Below are 15,991 nucleotides of genomic sequence, written 5' to 3'. Positions count from 1 at the left end.
TTCCAGCAGGTGCTGAACCAGAAAGAGGCCATTCGGCCCATTGAATCTCCTGCACTATTCAATGAGATCCTGGTCAATCTGTTAATCCTGAATTTCCCTTTACCTGCCTTTTCCCCGTAACCTGTGATCCCTTCCTGATTGAAGGTTTGTCTGTTACAGCCGTGAGTATACTTCATGACCAAGCCTCAATAGCCCACAGATTTACTCCCCTCTGAGAGGAGAAATGTGTTAGTAGCGAAGCTGTGAGAATTATCGGGCAGGCTGGCTGTTTAAATTCTGACGCGGCCAGATGTGGCTCTTTTCTCAAGTGTTTCCTCAGCCAATCCTGGTCGTGAACCTCAGTATAAACTTCATTCTGTGGAGAATCTCCAGTTGTTCTCGGAGTACAGAAGTTAAGCAGCAATTTGAACAAGAGGTTCATATTCCACCCCAAGGCCTCCTACCCTCCCTCAACCTCTTCATCTCTAACTGCCATCACATTGGCAGGTTCATATTCCTGACCTGTTTTGGTAACGAAGAATTCTAGTTACACAACGATTGACCATGTCCTGTGAGCACTGAAGAGCATTTCACAAACTCCCTCAGCAGCATGGCCCTCCCCTCGGTGCTGACACCAACCCCCCCCCCCCCCCCGGACGCAGTGAGAGTTACCCCCTGACCCTGGATGCTGTATCGATGTGAGCCTGCTGATTCTGGGATATTTACCTGTTGTCGTTCTCCCTCTGTCCTCTCCTGTCACTTGTAGATCTGCCTGGGCCTCTGGTTCTGCTGCTCTGATCGTTGGGTTGTGCTAAGTGGGGTGTGTAGGGGTGTTTGTGACTTTTTTTCTTTTCCCCTCCCCTCCGTGTGTCTCAGGACCTGACCATTAAGCTGAGCCTAATGAAGAGCATCTCGCTGATTGCTCGTGCCATCTACGCCAATGAACAGAACGATTCCTACAACTTCACTCGTAAGAGAGAGCTGCTGACCTACATGCAGGTGAGTGAGGAGCATACAACACCACCTGCTGACCCATATTTGTTACAGATGGGGTATACAGTAACACCACCTTCACGCTGTGTGGGGCCAGGCTCCGCTCCAACTCGTGGTCACATCCACTGACCCAAACTGGCACTGCAGAGCCTCACAAGCTCCCCCAGCGCCCCCCGCTCCACCAGGTCCCTCATTCTCTTCCTGCCTCCTGTTTGTGGCTACGCCCCCACCCTCTCTGGGCTCCCCTCAGCCCTCTCCCAACACGCCCTCCCCTATCCTTGCTGTGGCCCCTCCTGACACCCAAGGTGGGGGTTGGGGGAGTGCAGTGCTATGTGTCGTTATAGGGCTGGGGCAGAGCTGATGGAGGGGTAATTGGGGGGGGGTTTGAAGTGTGGTTGTTGGGGCTGGGGGAGGGGGTGAACGGTGTAATGGGGGTGGAGCGAGGGTCTGGGAGAATGGACTGTGGTGCACCGACTGGGCGCTACCGGTCTCTTTCCCCACCCCCCCTTAACCTTTGCCCTGTGTATGGTTCCAAACCACCCCCCCACTTTAACCATTGCCCTGTCTCTCTCCCTCCCCACCTTTTAACCTTTGCCCTGTGTCTGTCTCCGTCCCCTCCTTAACCTTTGCCCTGTGTCTGTCTCCCTCCCCCCGCTTAACCTTTGCCCTATGTCTCTTCCCTCCCCCCTTAACCTTTGCCCTGTCTGTCTCTGATGCAGGATTTGATCAAGTTGGAGCCAATGGATGTTTTGCGAACTCCCATCCGACAGCACGCCATGATCACATGCTCCCACCTGCTGTATCCTCTCTATCCCCACGCCAAGCCACTGGGATGACTCTCTCCAGGTCGATCAGAAGTTTCCTTCTGGTTCCTCCGATCGCAGTGGATAACCTCACACTTATCCATGCTACACTCTAACATTGGCCCATACACTAAACCTATCCAGATTGACTTGTGGTTATTTTTAGTTCTGTACTTAAACTTACTGTTCCACCTAGTTTAATGTCACCTGAAATTTGGCTGTAGGTACCTTCTCTGTATGCAGTTCAGTCATTAATATAAATTGGAAGTCGCTGGGGCCCGAGGACTGAGCTCTGTAGCACCCATTTATCCCGACCCTCTGCTTTCTGTTGGCTAGCCAATTCTCAATTCAAGCTAATAAATTATCCCTAACCCAATGTGATCTTACCTTGTGTATTAACATATTGTGAGGCACCTTATCAAATGCCTTCTGGAAGTCCAGATATACTACATCTACAGGATCTCCGTTATCTACTTGTTTCATTACAGGTGGCACGGTGGCTCAGTGGTTAGCACTGCTGCCCCACAGTGCCAGGGGCCCGGGTTCGATTCCACCCTCGGGCAACTGTCCGTGTGGAGTTTGCACATTCTCCCTGTGTCTGCGTGGGTTCCCTCCCACAGTCCAAAGATGTGCAGGTTAGCTTGATTGGCCATGCTAAATTGCTGATAGTGTCCCAGGGATGTGTAGGTTAGGTTGTTTAGCCATGGGAAAATGTAGGGTTACAAGATCGGGGGTGAGTCACTGTCCTCAAAACCATGCTGACTCTGATGGATTGCATTTTGACTTGCCTTAATAATGGATTCTAACAGTTTCCCAGCATCCCATGTTAAACTAGCTGGTCAGTAATTCCCTATTTGCTGCCTCCTTCCCTTTTTGATTAGGGTGTTATACTAACATTTTTCGAATCCACTTGAACCTTTCCTGCATCCCAGTGAATTTTAGAATTTTATAACCAATGGACCCACTGTCTGTGCTGCCACTGCCCTGGGATGTAGGCCATCAGGTCCTGGGGACATGTCTGCCTTCTATCCCGATAGTTTGTTCATTGCTTTATCCCCCTAGTGATGATTGTTCCACCTTCTGTATAACCTCTGTATGACCTGTTACTGTTAGTCCTCTGCTGTGTAACCTGAGGCAAAATATTGATTTAGTGACCCTACCACTTCTGTGTTCCCCACTATTAACTCCCTACTCTCATCCTTCAATGGGCCATCATTCACTTTAGCTACACTCTTCCCTTTTATAGACTTACAGAAGCTTTTGCTATCCATCTCTATATTTTGCTCTAGTTTTCTTTCATAATTTTTATTTTGCTCACTCTTGTTACAATTTTAAAATAACCCTTGGTTATTAAATTTTCCCAATCTTCCAGCCTTTGTGATGTGGTATGGCTGAGTTTATGTCTTCATATTATCTGTAACTTCCTTACACAGTCATTGATCTTTGTTCCCCCTCTTACAATTTTCCTTCCTCTGGAATATATTTTAGTTGGGAGGGATTGAGAATCTCTGTAAATGTCTGTTGCTACGCTGGGATCCCCCCGACCCCACCTCCAGCCTCCCAATGGAGAGACTCCTTTCCCTGTTCCTATTCTCGGAGCTGCCTCTCCAGCACTCAACTCCTGCTTCTGTCTGTCACTCTGACCTCCTCCCACCTACACTGCTGTTGTTCTGCCTCCTGTTCTCCTTGACCCGATGGACAGGAAGCTGGATCCTTTGGTGGACGAGACGGACATGTTTGAGCTGATCAAGACCTGCCTGGACAGCGTGTTTGGACTGCCCCCCCTCGGTATGGACCGCTGCAAGGACGAGGCCTGTACAGACGTGAAGGAGAGAGAGGTACACCTGAAGGGTGGTTGTTGGGGGCTAGTCCCTGAGGTGAGGGCAGGCGGGTGGCTGGGGCTCTGGGGTCCTGTCCCTGAGGCGGGGGTGGGATTGGAACAGCGGGGAGTCTGGGCCGTGAGCTCAGGGGCCTTGGGAGGCCTTGGGAAGTCCGAGGGTGATGGTGAGCGCTGTTGATTTTGTTGCTTTTGTCCCCAGATCTTGTACACAGAAACTCTGAGCGCCCTGCAGGAGCTCCTCAAACAGATCCTAGTACAGGACCTCACTCCTGAAGGCCTGCAGGTCATCTTTAAGGTAAGAGAGTGGGGCTCGGAGCTGGGCCCCCAGCTTGCACAGTAAAGATTATCTCTCAATTATAGAATCAGGGTCACCGCAGAGAAATGTCTCATGCGCGCGCTCTCTCTCTTTCTCTCTCTACCCCACCTCATTCCCTCCCCACTCCACATACACTTTCCCTGCCCCCTTCCTGCAGCATGTGGAAGGTTGGATCACCTCGAGGAGGGATTGGGAGAGGGAGCGAGCCATGATTGTAACCTCCAAGCTGCTGCTGTTTTACCTGGAGAGGCTCAATGTTCGGGTAAGCCACTTGATCACCACATACCCTGTCTGTTGCTGCCGTCTTCAATGCTGATCACTGGGATCTACTATTGATCATTTTGATCCAGCTGAACTGAGACAGAGCCTGGATTGCTGTCACTGTTTGAAAAGATTCTTCATAATCTGTGCCCGACACTAATGTATATTTTTGCTGGGGACAGCGTAGAGGAAGTGTCTAACCCTGTGCTCCCTGTCTTAGGACTGTTTGATGGGGGTCACTGCAGAGGGAGCTTTACATTCAGTCTAAATTACTAGAGGGAGCATTATCCTGTTGGAGGGGAGGGGAGGTGTTGTGCTGTCTGTTGCAGTGTTGGGGACGGAGAGGGGTTGCAGCTTGATCTTGGCTGGTATCGAGTCCAGATGATGTTGAGATTTTTTTGCCTCCTCTCAAACCCTCCAATCAGACGATGGTTTCCTTCCACAATCTGGGTGCGTTGATTGGTCGCCTGGTCCCTCGGTGCACAGATCCTCTGGTGACCGTACGGCAGAATGCGCTGGAGGGTCTGTACACGCTCATCTGCATCCAACTGCGCTATGCTGGTGAGTCTCTGCTGCGCTGGGGGTGGGGAGGATGTAGGGAATGTGTAGCACTGGTGTTGTAATTGGGGCAGGACATGTGTTGCACATGTTGCAACAGGAGCAGGGTGTAAACTGCACTGGGGCTGGAGGTGTGGTTCACTGGCGCTGACCCAGTTTTTTGGGGGGGGGGGGGGGTGGAGGGGGGGGCGCGAGCTGGCGCTGTGTCAGTGTGGGGGTGGCACGGCGGAGGTGGGGGTGTGTGGGGGTGTGTGTGTGTGTGTGTGTGTGTGTGTGTGTGTGTGTGTTGGCCTGGCAGTGCACTGGGGTGGGTGGGGGGAGTGGGTGCCCACAGGAGGGCACTGTGTTGGTGATTTGAGTTACGATGCTGGTTGCTGTCTCACTGTCTCTTCCTGTGCCAGGGTTTGCACCAGATCACAGCGATGAGTGTTTGATGCGATTGAAAAGCCTGCAGAGTGGTCTGCACCAATCGGACAGCAAGCTGTTGTTCCATACCTGCTCCGAGATTGGGCAGGTGAGGTGGGGGGAGAAACACGGCCAGGTTGTGGTGGGGGAAGAGGAGAACGCGGCCAGGATGTGTGGGAGGGGAATGCGGCGAGGTTGGTGGTGGGGGTTGGGTGACGTTCTGCCTGTTCACCGTGGTGTTGTCTCTGTCTCTGTGTGTTTCTAGGTGGTAGCGAAAAGCCTGCCTCAGGACCAGCTCAGCTCACTGCTGTTCATGCTGCTGGAGGCTCTCACTGACCCTCACCCTCACTGCTCGAGTGCAGCCTCTGTTATCAGTAATACCCTCATCAGGGTCCGGGGCAGTGGCCTCTCGAACCAGGTTAGTGACCGAGATCACCACTCACCTGGTTAATGGGGACGTGCCAGGAGCTGACTTAGCACATGGTACGTGTGACGGTGCTCACCAGATTCATGGTGGAACACAGGTTTCGGCCCACCCCAGTTAGGGGCATGGGCGGGGGGGTGGGGCAGGCTTGAACCCCACCCCCAAACCCCAGTTTGGGGGTGGTGCATGGGGGGCAGACCATAAGAAATAGGTTTAGGAAGAGGCCATTCGGCCCCTCAAGCCTGCTCCACCATTCAATAGGATCATGGCTGATCCCAAATTCCTCACATCACATTCCTGCCCTTTCCCCATAACCCTTGATTCCCTGACTGGTCAAGAATCTATTGATCTCGGCCTGAAATATACATGAGGACTCTGACCCCCATCTCAACTCACTGGCAAGGAGTTCCAAAGACACCCGACCCTCAGAGAGAAGAAAGTCCTCCTCATCTCAGTCTTAAGTCAGTGCCTCTTTATTCTGATACTATGCCCTATGGGCCTAGATTCTCCGTATTTACCCTGTCAAGCCCCTTAATAATCCAATATGATTCAATGCGATCACCTCTGATGGTTCTAAACTCCAGTGAATAGAGTCCCAACCAGTTTTAACCTTTTTGCTTACAAGACAATCTCCCCACACAGGGGATCATCCTCGTGAACCTTCTCTGAACCGCCTCCAATGAAATTATACCTTTCTTTAAATGAGGGAACCAAACTGCTCTCAGTACTCCATTTTGTTGCCGTAAGACTTCCCTACTCTTATACACGAACCCCCCCTGAAATAAGGGTCAACATTCCATTAGCTTTCCTGATTCCCTGCTGCACCCTGTGGGCGAACTTTCTATGTTTCATGGACAAGTCCTGCTGTGTTGCAGCTTTCTCCATTTAAATAACAATCTGTCCTTTTGTTCTCCCTTCCAATTTGAGCAATCTCACATTTTCCCACATTATTCTTCATTTTGCCAACTATTTGCTGTCTTTAAGCAGAGCAGGGAACGGTTTCATTCCCTGGAGAGAGAATCCGAGTTAATGTTTTGAGTCAAGTGTGGGGCGGGGGTTGTTGATTTATCTGGGACCCCCCACCCCCAAGTCCAACAATTCCTTATCCAGGATGGCTTGCCCCCTTCAGTCCCAAAACTCACTGCAACCCCTTACTCTCAATTCAGGGTGTCACTGACTGACATGGGGTGACTTTGTGAGCTCTCGACAGTAGATCTGATTCTCACATTTCTTATAACTATTCCACACTTTTAAACCTCCATTCAAAGTCTGTAAAAATGACTAATAATGTTCTTTTCTTGCTAATGTTGATCTTAGTTTGTGTACCTCCTGTGCAGCTGTAACCTGTATACCTCACTGAGCGCCCTATGATCTGTATGAGATAACCAGGTGTAGAGCTGGATGAACACAGCAGGCCAGGCAGCATCAGAGGAGCAGGAAGGCTGGCGGTTCGGTCTGGACCCTTCTTCAGAAATTCAGGATTTCTGAAGAAGGGTCCAGACCCAAAACGTGAGCTTTCCTCCTGCTCTGATGCTGCCTGGCCTGCTGTGTTTATCAAGCTCTACACGTTGTTATTTCAGACTCCAGCATCAGCAGTTCCTACTATCTCCTATGATCTGTATGTCCTTGTTTGTTATAATCTGCCAGTAGGTGCCAGCAAAACAAGGCTTTTCACTGTACTTAGGTACATGTGACTGCAATAAATCAAACCAAATCAAATCATCCCTTTTAAAGCTGCCACTCTGTCTGCTTCCTGGGAGATGTGGCACATGGACAGGTCCAGAGGATGGGTTAGAATACCTCTAGTTCTTCAGGTGTTGCCATCTAAGGCCTCACTGCTGCAGTGTCAGCTTGCAGACAGCAGGTGGTAGTGTTGTACCAAGGAGGCCGGCTCCTGTACGTTGTAGAGAGAAGCTGTCAGTATCCAGTTACAATTCACTGAACCAATCCTTCACCTCTGTAACGTGCTCCCTTTGTCTTACTTTCAGTCGAAGACCAGTAAAAAGCTGATAATTCAGCGCTGACCCTCCGACAGTGCCCCCTCCCTCAGCACTGACCCTCCGACAGCGCGGCACTGACCCGCGGCGCTGACCCTCGGACATATCAATGGCTAATTATACAAGTTAATCCTCCGCTCTGACTTTCTCCCCGCACCCTTTGATCCCTGTTCCACTGATTCACTCTTTAGTCCAGTGACCCTTCTTCAGAGCTAATGTCATTGGAAACACTAACTATGATTTTTCCTTACAGATGCTGCCAGCCTCTGACTTCCAGCATCTGCAGTTCTTTGGGTTTATTTGTTCAATATTTTGACCTCGGTGCCCTGTGGCAGAGAATTCTACATGCTGCCCACTATGGTTGAAGACAACTCTCCTCCTCTCCCAGCTGCCCCATATCCTCAGCCTGTGATCCCCGGTCCTGAGCCCATTCGCTGCATGCCTGACATCGGTGTGTTGTTCCTACAGATCCCGGAGGTGCTGGAAGTGTTACACATCCAACTACAGATCATTACGCAGGAGCAGGTGAAGGCTTCCGTTCTGCAGACAGTCTCTCTCCTAGCTTCACAGAATCTCTCTGCTGTGATATCCAGTCTCCTCAGCTACCCGCTGCCCTTTGATAAGTAAGTGGCACATTCAATCTGATCAGCATGACCCATTGTGTACAGACTTTGACACACTCTGTGTACTAGGAGGTGTTACTGAGCAAACATTCACACTGAGCTACACGAGGAGATATCAGGTCAAACCTACAGCTGAACATTCAAAACAGGGGCAGGCCACTTGGCCCATCGAGCTTGCTCCATTCAGTAAGATTGTGGCTGATCTGATTACTTCACCTTCCTGCCTATCCCCAATAATCTTCCACCTCACGTATCAAAAATCTGTCTGTTTCTGCCTTAGAAATATTCCAAGGCTCTGCCTCCACCTTTTTCTGGGAGAGAGCTGCAAAGATTCAGAAAAATGCTGTTAGAGCAAAAGACCATGAGATTTCAGAGCAGGATTAGGCCATTCAGCCCATTGAATCTGCTCCACCATTCGATCATGGCTGATTGAATGGTTCTCAACCCCATTCTCCTGCTGTCTTCCCGTAACCCTTGATCCCTTTACTAATCAAGAACCTCTCTATCTCTGTCTGAAATACACTCCGTGACTTGACCTCCACAGCCCTCTGAGGCAATGATTTCCACAGATTCACCACCCTCTGGACGAAGAGATTTTTCTTCATCTCAGTTCTAAAGGGTCATTCCTTCATCCTGAGGCTGTAACCTCGGTCCCAGTCTGTCCCGCTGGTGGAAACATCATCTCCACATCCAATCTATCTGGGTACCTCAATATTCTGGGAGCTTCTTCACATCTGTTTTAAACAAGTGGCTGATTTTTAATCCGTGACTCCAACTTGCAGATTTTTCTGAATGTGAAGAGAATGCTGTTTCAAAGACCTGGTCAGGACCTCTCAGGATCTTGTATGTTTCAATAGAGTCACCTCTTATCTTTAAGAGAAGATGCCCATTCGATTGGAAGTGGTTTTGAGAAGGTTCATTGACCTGCTTCCTGGAGTGACAGTGCTCCTTCTGGTGGAATATTTGAGCCTGGGGTCTGTATCTGTTGTAGTTCAGGGGAATGAGCGATGATCTTATTGAAACATGGAAGACCCTGAAGAGGACTGGACAGGATGGATGTTGGAGGGCAGTTTCCTGTTGTGGGAGAGACCAAAACCAGGGGGTCCCGGATGTCCCATTTAACACCAAGGTGCGGGTTATTTTTGTTTTATCTGAGGATTGAGAGACTGTGGAGTGGTCTCTCCCAGAGAGACATTTCAAAGGCAGAAGCAGATAAACTTACCACTGACGAGGGAATTAAAAATATTTCACTGGGGCAAACGGGGAAGTGGAGTTGAGGGAATAATCCAGTCAGGCACAATCTTATCGTGGTATAGGCTCAAGAGGTCATAAAGGCCTATTAGTATGCCTAAAAGCGTGGTCAAAGGCAGAACGTAAGAAAAAGGAGCAGGAGTAGGCCATTTGGCTTATCAAGCCTGCTACGTCATTCAATAAGATCTTTTCATGGACTCAGCTCCACTTACCCGCCCGCTCACCATAGCCTTTAACTCTACTGTTCAAAAATCTGTCTATGTCTATCTTAAAAACATTCAATGAGGGAGCCTCAACTGCTTCGCTGGGCAGGAAATTCCACAGATTCACAACCCTTTGGGTGAACCAGTTCCTCCTCAATGCAGCCTGAAATCCGCTCCCTCTTATTTTGAGGCTATGCCCCCTTGTTCTAGTTTCACCCCCCAGTGGAAACAACCTCACTGCTTCTATCTTATCTATTCCCTTCATAATTTTACATGTTTCCTTGAGATCCCCCCTCATTCTTCTAAATACCAGCGAGTACAGTCCCAGTCTACTCCATCTCTCCTCATAAGCCAATCCTGTCAACTCCGACTCAACCTAGTTAACCTCCTCCGCAAACCCCCTCTGGTGCCAGTACATCCTTTCTCGGGTAAAGAGATCAAAACTGTACAGTACTCCAGGTGTGGCCTCACCAGGATCCTATACAGCTGTAGCATAACCTCTCTGTTTTTAAACTCCATCCCGCTAGCAATGAAGGACAATCTTCCATTTGCCTTCTTAATTACCTGCTGCACCAGCTAACCAACCTTCTGTGATTCATGCACAAGGACACCCAGGTCCCTCTGCACCACAGCACACTGCAATAACCAGTCTCTTTCACGGAGGATAGTAAGCTGCAGAAAGTTTTATGGAGGGAGTTCCAGAGCTTGGGGCCCAGGCAGCTGAAGACAGACTCTAAAAATGGAGTGATTTAAAGATGGAAACTCTGAATTAGAGGAGCATAGATATTTTCGAGGGAGGAGGAGTTGGGGTATAAGGGCAGGTGTGATCACAGAGGGATTTGAAAGTAAGGATGAGAATATAAAAGTCACAATCTTGTTTGGGAGCCACTGTAGATGACACAGGAAGTTGGAGACAGTGAGTTAGGATTAGCCTGTAACCCAGTGCCTGACCCTACACACAGGGACAGTCAGCAGGGTGCAGGTTCAGGTCAGGGGGTGGAGGGGCGAGAGCATAGACTGTCATATTGAGATTAATGGAGAGTTCTCCCCTCCCCCAGGCCCGCGGGGGAGATGTGGCAGTCACTGGCAGGAGACGTGACCTTGGCAAGGAGATCTCTGGAATTCCTGACCGAGCGATTGAACAAACAGTTACCGTATGATGAGAAAAGGGAGTCGATGCTGCGCAAGAGCGTCACGAGGTTCGCTACTGTCCAGCCACTGGTGGTATGTTGGAGCACTGAGCCTGCACTCAACCAATTCCCTCCCCCCAGCTCGACCAATCCCCTCACTCCCCGTCTGGCCCCAGCCCCACCCACTCGACCAATCACCTCCTTCCCGGTTGGCTCCTCCCCCAGCTCGACCAATCCCTTCCCTCCCTGTGCCCCACGCTCAACCAATCCCCTCACTCCCCGTCTGCCCCCCACCTGCTTGACCAATCACCTTCCTCCTTGTGCTCCCCCCCGCCCCCGTTCGACCAATCGCCTCGCTCCCTGTGATGCCCCCGCTCAACCAATCCCCTCCCTGTGTGCCACCCACCTGCTCAACCAATCACCTCCCTCCCAGTGCCCCCCCACTTGACCAATCCCCTCACTCACCGTCTGCCACCCACCTGCTCGACCAATCCCCTCACTACCTGTGACCCCCTCTCGACCAATCACCTCATTCCATTTCTGCCGCGTGCCCCGCCCAACCACTTGACCAAGCCCCCCTCTCTCTGTGTTCCCTGCTCAACCGATCCCCTCTCACCCCGTCCGCCACACTCCCACCCGTTCGACCAATCACCTCTGTCTCCATACCCCCACCCAACCCCCGATACTTTCATCCTTTGGCCCCTCAGTCTTCGATCCCCACGCGCGCGCACACACCCCCCCACCTTGTGCTCCTGAGCCGCTCGCCTTCCCCTCCCTGGTTGAAGGTGCCCTCTCAGTCTCGCCCTGTCTCTCTCTCTGACCGCTTTCTCCTCCCCCTAGGTGACCTGTGCTCTGACTAAGCTGCTGTCTACAATGGATAGTGCCGAGGCTGTCAGTATCCTGTACCCTTCCCTCTTCAGCTCGCTGCTCGGCCGGGTGGGCTGCACAGTAGGGGTGCGGCTCCCTAAAGACCCAGTGAAGGAGCGTCAGAACCGTCTGCCCAAGGACCTTGATGTCTGCAGGTAATGCCCACAACTCAGTCTGTCCTGGTCAGCACCATGCCCCTGCCCCCCCCCCACCACAAACACATCACGTCCCACTTCTACCTGTCCATGTCTGAGCTGTGTGTACCTTCAGGCACTGCCCTGAGTCTGTTTGAGTTTGGCGTTTGGAGTAAGATACGAACAGTGAACCATGAAAATACAATCCACCGTTTCCTCAACTCCCTGAGAACTCAGTGTGACAAGATGTTAAATACAAGGAACCACCCCATGGCTGTAACTGAGTGTAATCACTGGAAACATCGAAATTATGCAGTTATGATTCTGGGTGAAGACCAGGGTTTTGTGGTGTTGTATCTGGGTTAGTGACCTAGAAACTAATGGCCTGGAGGCTCTAGTTTAAATCCCAGTTTGGGAGCTGGTGAAAGCTACATTTAATTTGTGAACTGGGAATAAGAAGCTGGTCTGGGCAATGGTGACGAGGAAACTAGCATCAATTGTAAATAACTGTACAGTTCTCCAGTGTTCTTCACAGAGAAAAATCTGGTGTCCTTGCTCAGTTAGGCCTACATGTCACCCACAGCAATGTGGCTGTCTCTTAACTGCCCTCTGGGCAATTAGGGATGGGCAGTAAATGCTGGCCTGGCCAGCTACCCCCCACGTCCAGTGAATGAGTCAGAAGAAAATGGATCAGTTCTGACGAAGGGTCACTAGACTCTGTGTGTTAACTGTTTCTCTCTCTGCAGCTGCTACCCAGACCCACTGAGTTTCTCCAGCACTTTGTTTTTAATTCTGAGCTCTAGCATCCACAGGGTTTTGTTTTTATTATAAGGAGCTGAAGAGTGTTGGTTAAATGTGAAAGCTATCAGACTGCAATGTGTACTGGTTGTTTTATGTTGCCTTTCAGTTTGCCATTTAACAGTTGCATACAATATGATGCCAACACAAGCATACCTTCACTGGAAAGGGCATTCCCCCCCCCCCACTCCTCCTCAGTTTTAATATCTCAACGATATACACTCAGGCGATGAGGACTAGGAGTTCTCCTTTCGAACACAGAACGAACAGTGTGTTTTGTGTTTGGTTGTAGGCACTGCATTTCAGAAAAGATGTACAGTTCTTCGAGAGGGTACAGGAAATGGGATCAGGGATCGGCGGACAGACTGGACTCCTCCTCAGAACAAAGGATGTTAAAAGGGGATTCATTAGAGATGTCCAGACATCACACAGCTCTTACAGCCCATTTTGTGCTACCGCCATATCCCTTGGTGTCATTAGTCCCCAGAAATCTATTAATTTTGGTCTTCAGCATGCTTCCTCAGCTTCCCCGGGCCTCTGGTGGGGTGGGGGCAGTGGGGCCTGTGGCGGGCCTAGTCCTGTGTGTGGAGAGGTTCTGTAAGGCCGTGTACAGACAGAGACAGATGGCTGATTCTCTTCCAGCTGCTCAGTGGAGGCTCTGAAGCTGCTGACAGTTCGAGGGAAGGACGAGGAGTTGCTGAAGATAATGGAGCAGGAAAAGGGCTGGGATTTGATGAGGAGCCCTGACTCTCATCACCGAGGAGTGGCAGTGCTGGCCAGGTATGTTCGAACCCCCTGGGAATGAGACTTGAATAGCAATTCTCTAAGTACCCAAATCGTTAGGGAGGGGGGTTCCAGGTTTTTGACCCAGTAACAATGAAGGGACAGTGATTATATTTCCAAGTCAGGCGAGGGGGAAATTGGAGATGGTGCAACAGGTCCTCCCTCTCTGGGAGAGGGGGAATGACCGTCCTCTCTCTCCTGTTGAGCGTGCGTGAAATCCCCAAGCTTTAGGGACACCAGTGTAATCCTCCTGACAGGACGGCACTTTAATAGGAGACAATCGCTCAGAAATACCGAGGCTCTGTCATTGAGTAACTGAGGACCATGTGGTGGTGGGGACAGGAGGGGCAGTGACACAAACGAGCAGGACATGTCAATCTTTTCTCTTGTTCTCCAGAAGTCTTTGTAATTGGGAATATGATGTCTGCATGGGCAGTGAAAACAGCTTCAATAATTTCAAAAGGGAACTGAATAAATCTTTGCAGAGGTCCGTTTGCAGTGCAGCTACCTGGATAGAGCTGTTACAGGAGGGATGTGTGACAGGATTCTCTGGGGCAGCGTTGTCTCTAAGTTGGGCAGTCACAGAGGGTGTGGGGAGCAGGGTTCCCAATACATCTCCCCTCTGTGATGGCGAAGGATGGTGTTCCTTGTGGCTGTTTAATGAGTGTTAGTTTTCACAGAGCGATGGGTGCACATGGAGTTACGCACCTCAGCAGTATTGTGGAGCAGCTGACCCCCATGCTGAGCAGCCCATACGAGGGCCAGAGAATCACTGCGGTCGCTTTCTTTGGCGAGGTGAGTGAGTGGGCATCAGGCAGCAGTGTGGCATCCTGCTTCCCCTCCCCTCTCTGTACCCCCGGCATTCGCCCATTATTATCCCTCCCGAGTCCCACTCCTCCGTCTCACCCCAGCTCCATCCCTGCCTTTTCTTCTCCCTGTCCCTTTTTGGTTGAAATGACACCATTCAGCCCTTTTGGTGTGTAAGGGTGGGTGTGGGGTGGCTCTGAGTGGGGTGACGATGGGAGGGATCCAGGCAGGAAGCGGATGCGGGGGTGGGGGTGTGGAGGGGAAATGGTCCCTGTTCTCAGCAGGTCAGTCGGATTTGGCTGTGTCGTTGGAAAACTCCCACTGCTGGCTCCTTGTGCCGGCATTTTCCTGGACTCTCATTCCTGACGCGATTCACATTTTCCATTCTGTTTGAAATAACTTGGCGAATGTTATCAACCCTTTTAACAAATGAGAACACGTGCTGACAGACACCCCGGCCTTGCTGAGGAGCAGGCAGCATGAAGTTGTACTGACTATACCCGGTGATGTAGTTAATGCACGCCGTGTGATTGACAATCATTACGCTTTATCCAAACCATTCAGTCCCAGCTATTAACTCTTTCCAGCTAAGACTGAACCCTGTATTTAAAAATTCCATCACGAGAGCAGACCTTGGTCTTACCTTGCCCAAAGTCCCACTCCTCGTTTTCCCCCTCGCACTTCTGACTCCGAGCTCTCTCCCAATCACTTCCCATCTCTTGCAGCTCCACAGCACTCCCCGGCTCTCCGCACGGGCCAATATTCTGGGGACACTGGTTTGAATCCCACCTTGGCAGGTGGTGAAGTTTTAAATCAATTAAAACCAGAATTAGACCAGAAGATAGAGGAGCAGAGGGTAGGCTATTCTGCCCATTGAATCTTCTCTGACCATGGTTGATCTGATCATCCTCAACTCCACTTTCCTGCCTGTTTTACCATATCCCTCTGTTCAATTCCTAATTAAAAATCTGCCTGAGGCTTGAATATACCCAGCCTCAGCAGCGCTGTGCCGTAAAGGATTCTACAGATTCACTCGCTCAGAAGAAATTCCTCCTCCTCTCTGCCTTAAATGAGCAACCCCTTATACTGAGGTGATGCCGTCTGATCCCAGACTCTCCCATGAGGGGAAATGACCTCTCCACATCTCCCTTGTTAAGCCCCCTCGCTGTGTTTCAATGAGGTCACCCCTCGGTTTTCTAAACTCCCAGTGAATACTCCACCTCTCCTCATAAGACCCTTACCTGATGTCAGCTTCCAATGCCAGTCTGTCTTTGCTTAGACCAGGGGACCGTAACTGTTCACAGTATTCCAGCTGTGGTCTGGCTAGAGTCCTGTATAGTTTTAGCAAAACATCCCTATTTTTATAAAAACCGAAAGAACTGCGGATGCTGTAAATCAGGAACAAAAGCAGAAAAGCTCAGCAAGTCTGGCAGCACCTGTGAAGGAGAAAACAGAGTTAACATTTCGAGTCCTCTGTTCTGAGGACACATCACTGGACCCAGAATGTTAACTGATTTTTTTTCTTCTCAGATGCTACCAGACCTGCTGAGCTTTTCCAGCAACTTCTATTTTTATCCCTATTTTTATACTCCATTCTCTTTGGTGTTTATTTCAATGTGCCATTAGCCTTCCCTATTCCCCACTGAGGTGGAATAGCCGCTTTTTGTGATCCATGGACGAGGATTCCCAAATTTTTTAATGCGATGGAGAACATGGGGGTCACTGTACACAGACCCTCTGTGCTGCTTGAGCAAGGTCTTTGTCCGTTGGCAGAGACTCAGGCAAACACCTGATAGGGCTCTGAATTCTCCCTGCCACC

The 15,991-nt window shown here is 50.4% G+C and overlaps 1 protein-coding gene across 1 annotated transcript in view; it reads left to right on the top strand.

Moving 5' to 3' along the window:
• Positions 1-15,991, top strand: part of mroh1 (maestro heat-like repeat family member 1) — a 69,322-nt gene that overhangs the window by 39,771 nt on the left and 13,560 nt on the right. Inside the window, exons 20-32 of the mRNA XM_048617580.1 lie at positions 856-978; positions 1,692-1,771; positions 3,478-3,613; positions 3,815-3,910; positions 4,089-4,193; positions 4,618-4,753; positions 5,152-5,264; positions 5,421-5,573; positions 8,045-8,199; positions 10,712-10,877; positions 11,624-11,805; positions 13,225-13,362; positions 14,046-14,160. Of these exons, the coding sequence (XP_048473537.1) occupies positions 856-978; positions 1,692-1,771; positions 3,478-3,613; positions 3,815-3,910; positions 4,089-4,193; positions 4,618-4,753; positions 5,152-5,264; positions 5,421-5,573; positions 8,045-8,199; positions 10,712-10,877; positions 11,624-11,805; positions 13,225-13,362; positions 14,046-14,160 (1,698 nt within the window). The remainder of the gene's footprint in view (positions 1-855; positions 979-1,691; positions 1,772-3,477; positions 3,614-3,814; positions 3,911-4,088; positions 4,194-4,617; positions 4,754-5,151; positions 5,265-5,420; positions 5,574-8,044; positions 8,200-10,711; positions 10,878-11,623; positions 11,806-13,224; positions 13,363-14,045; positions 14,161-15,991) is intronic.

The sequence above is a fragment of the Rhincodon typus genome, chromosome 2, assembly GCF_021869965.1.
Source record: "Rhincodon typus isolate 14 chromosome 2, sRhiTyp1.1, whole genome shotgun sequence".
Lineage (NCBI taxonomy): Eukaryota > Metazoa > Chordata > Chondrichthyes > Orectolobiformes > Rhincodontidae > Rhincodon > Rhincodon typus.
The sequence above is the reverse complement of the archived record's forward strand: the minus strand, read 5'-3'. Positions and strand labels throughout refer to the sequence as shown.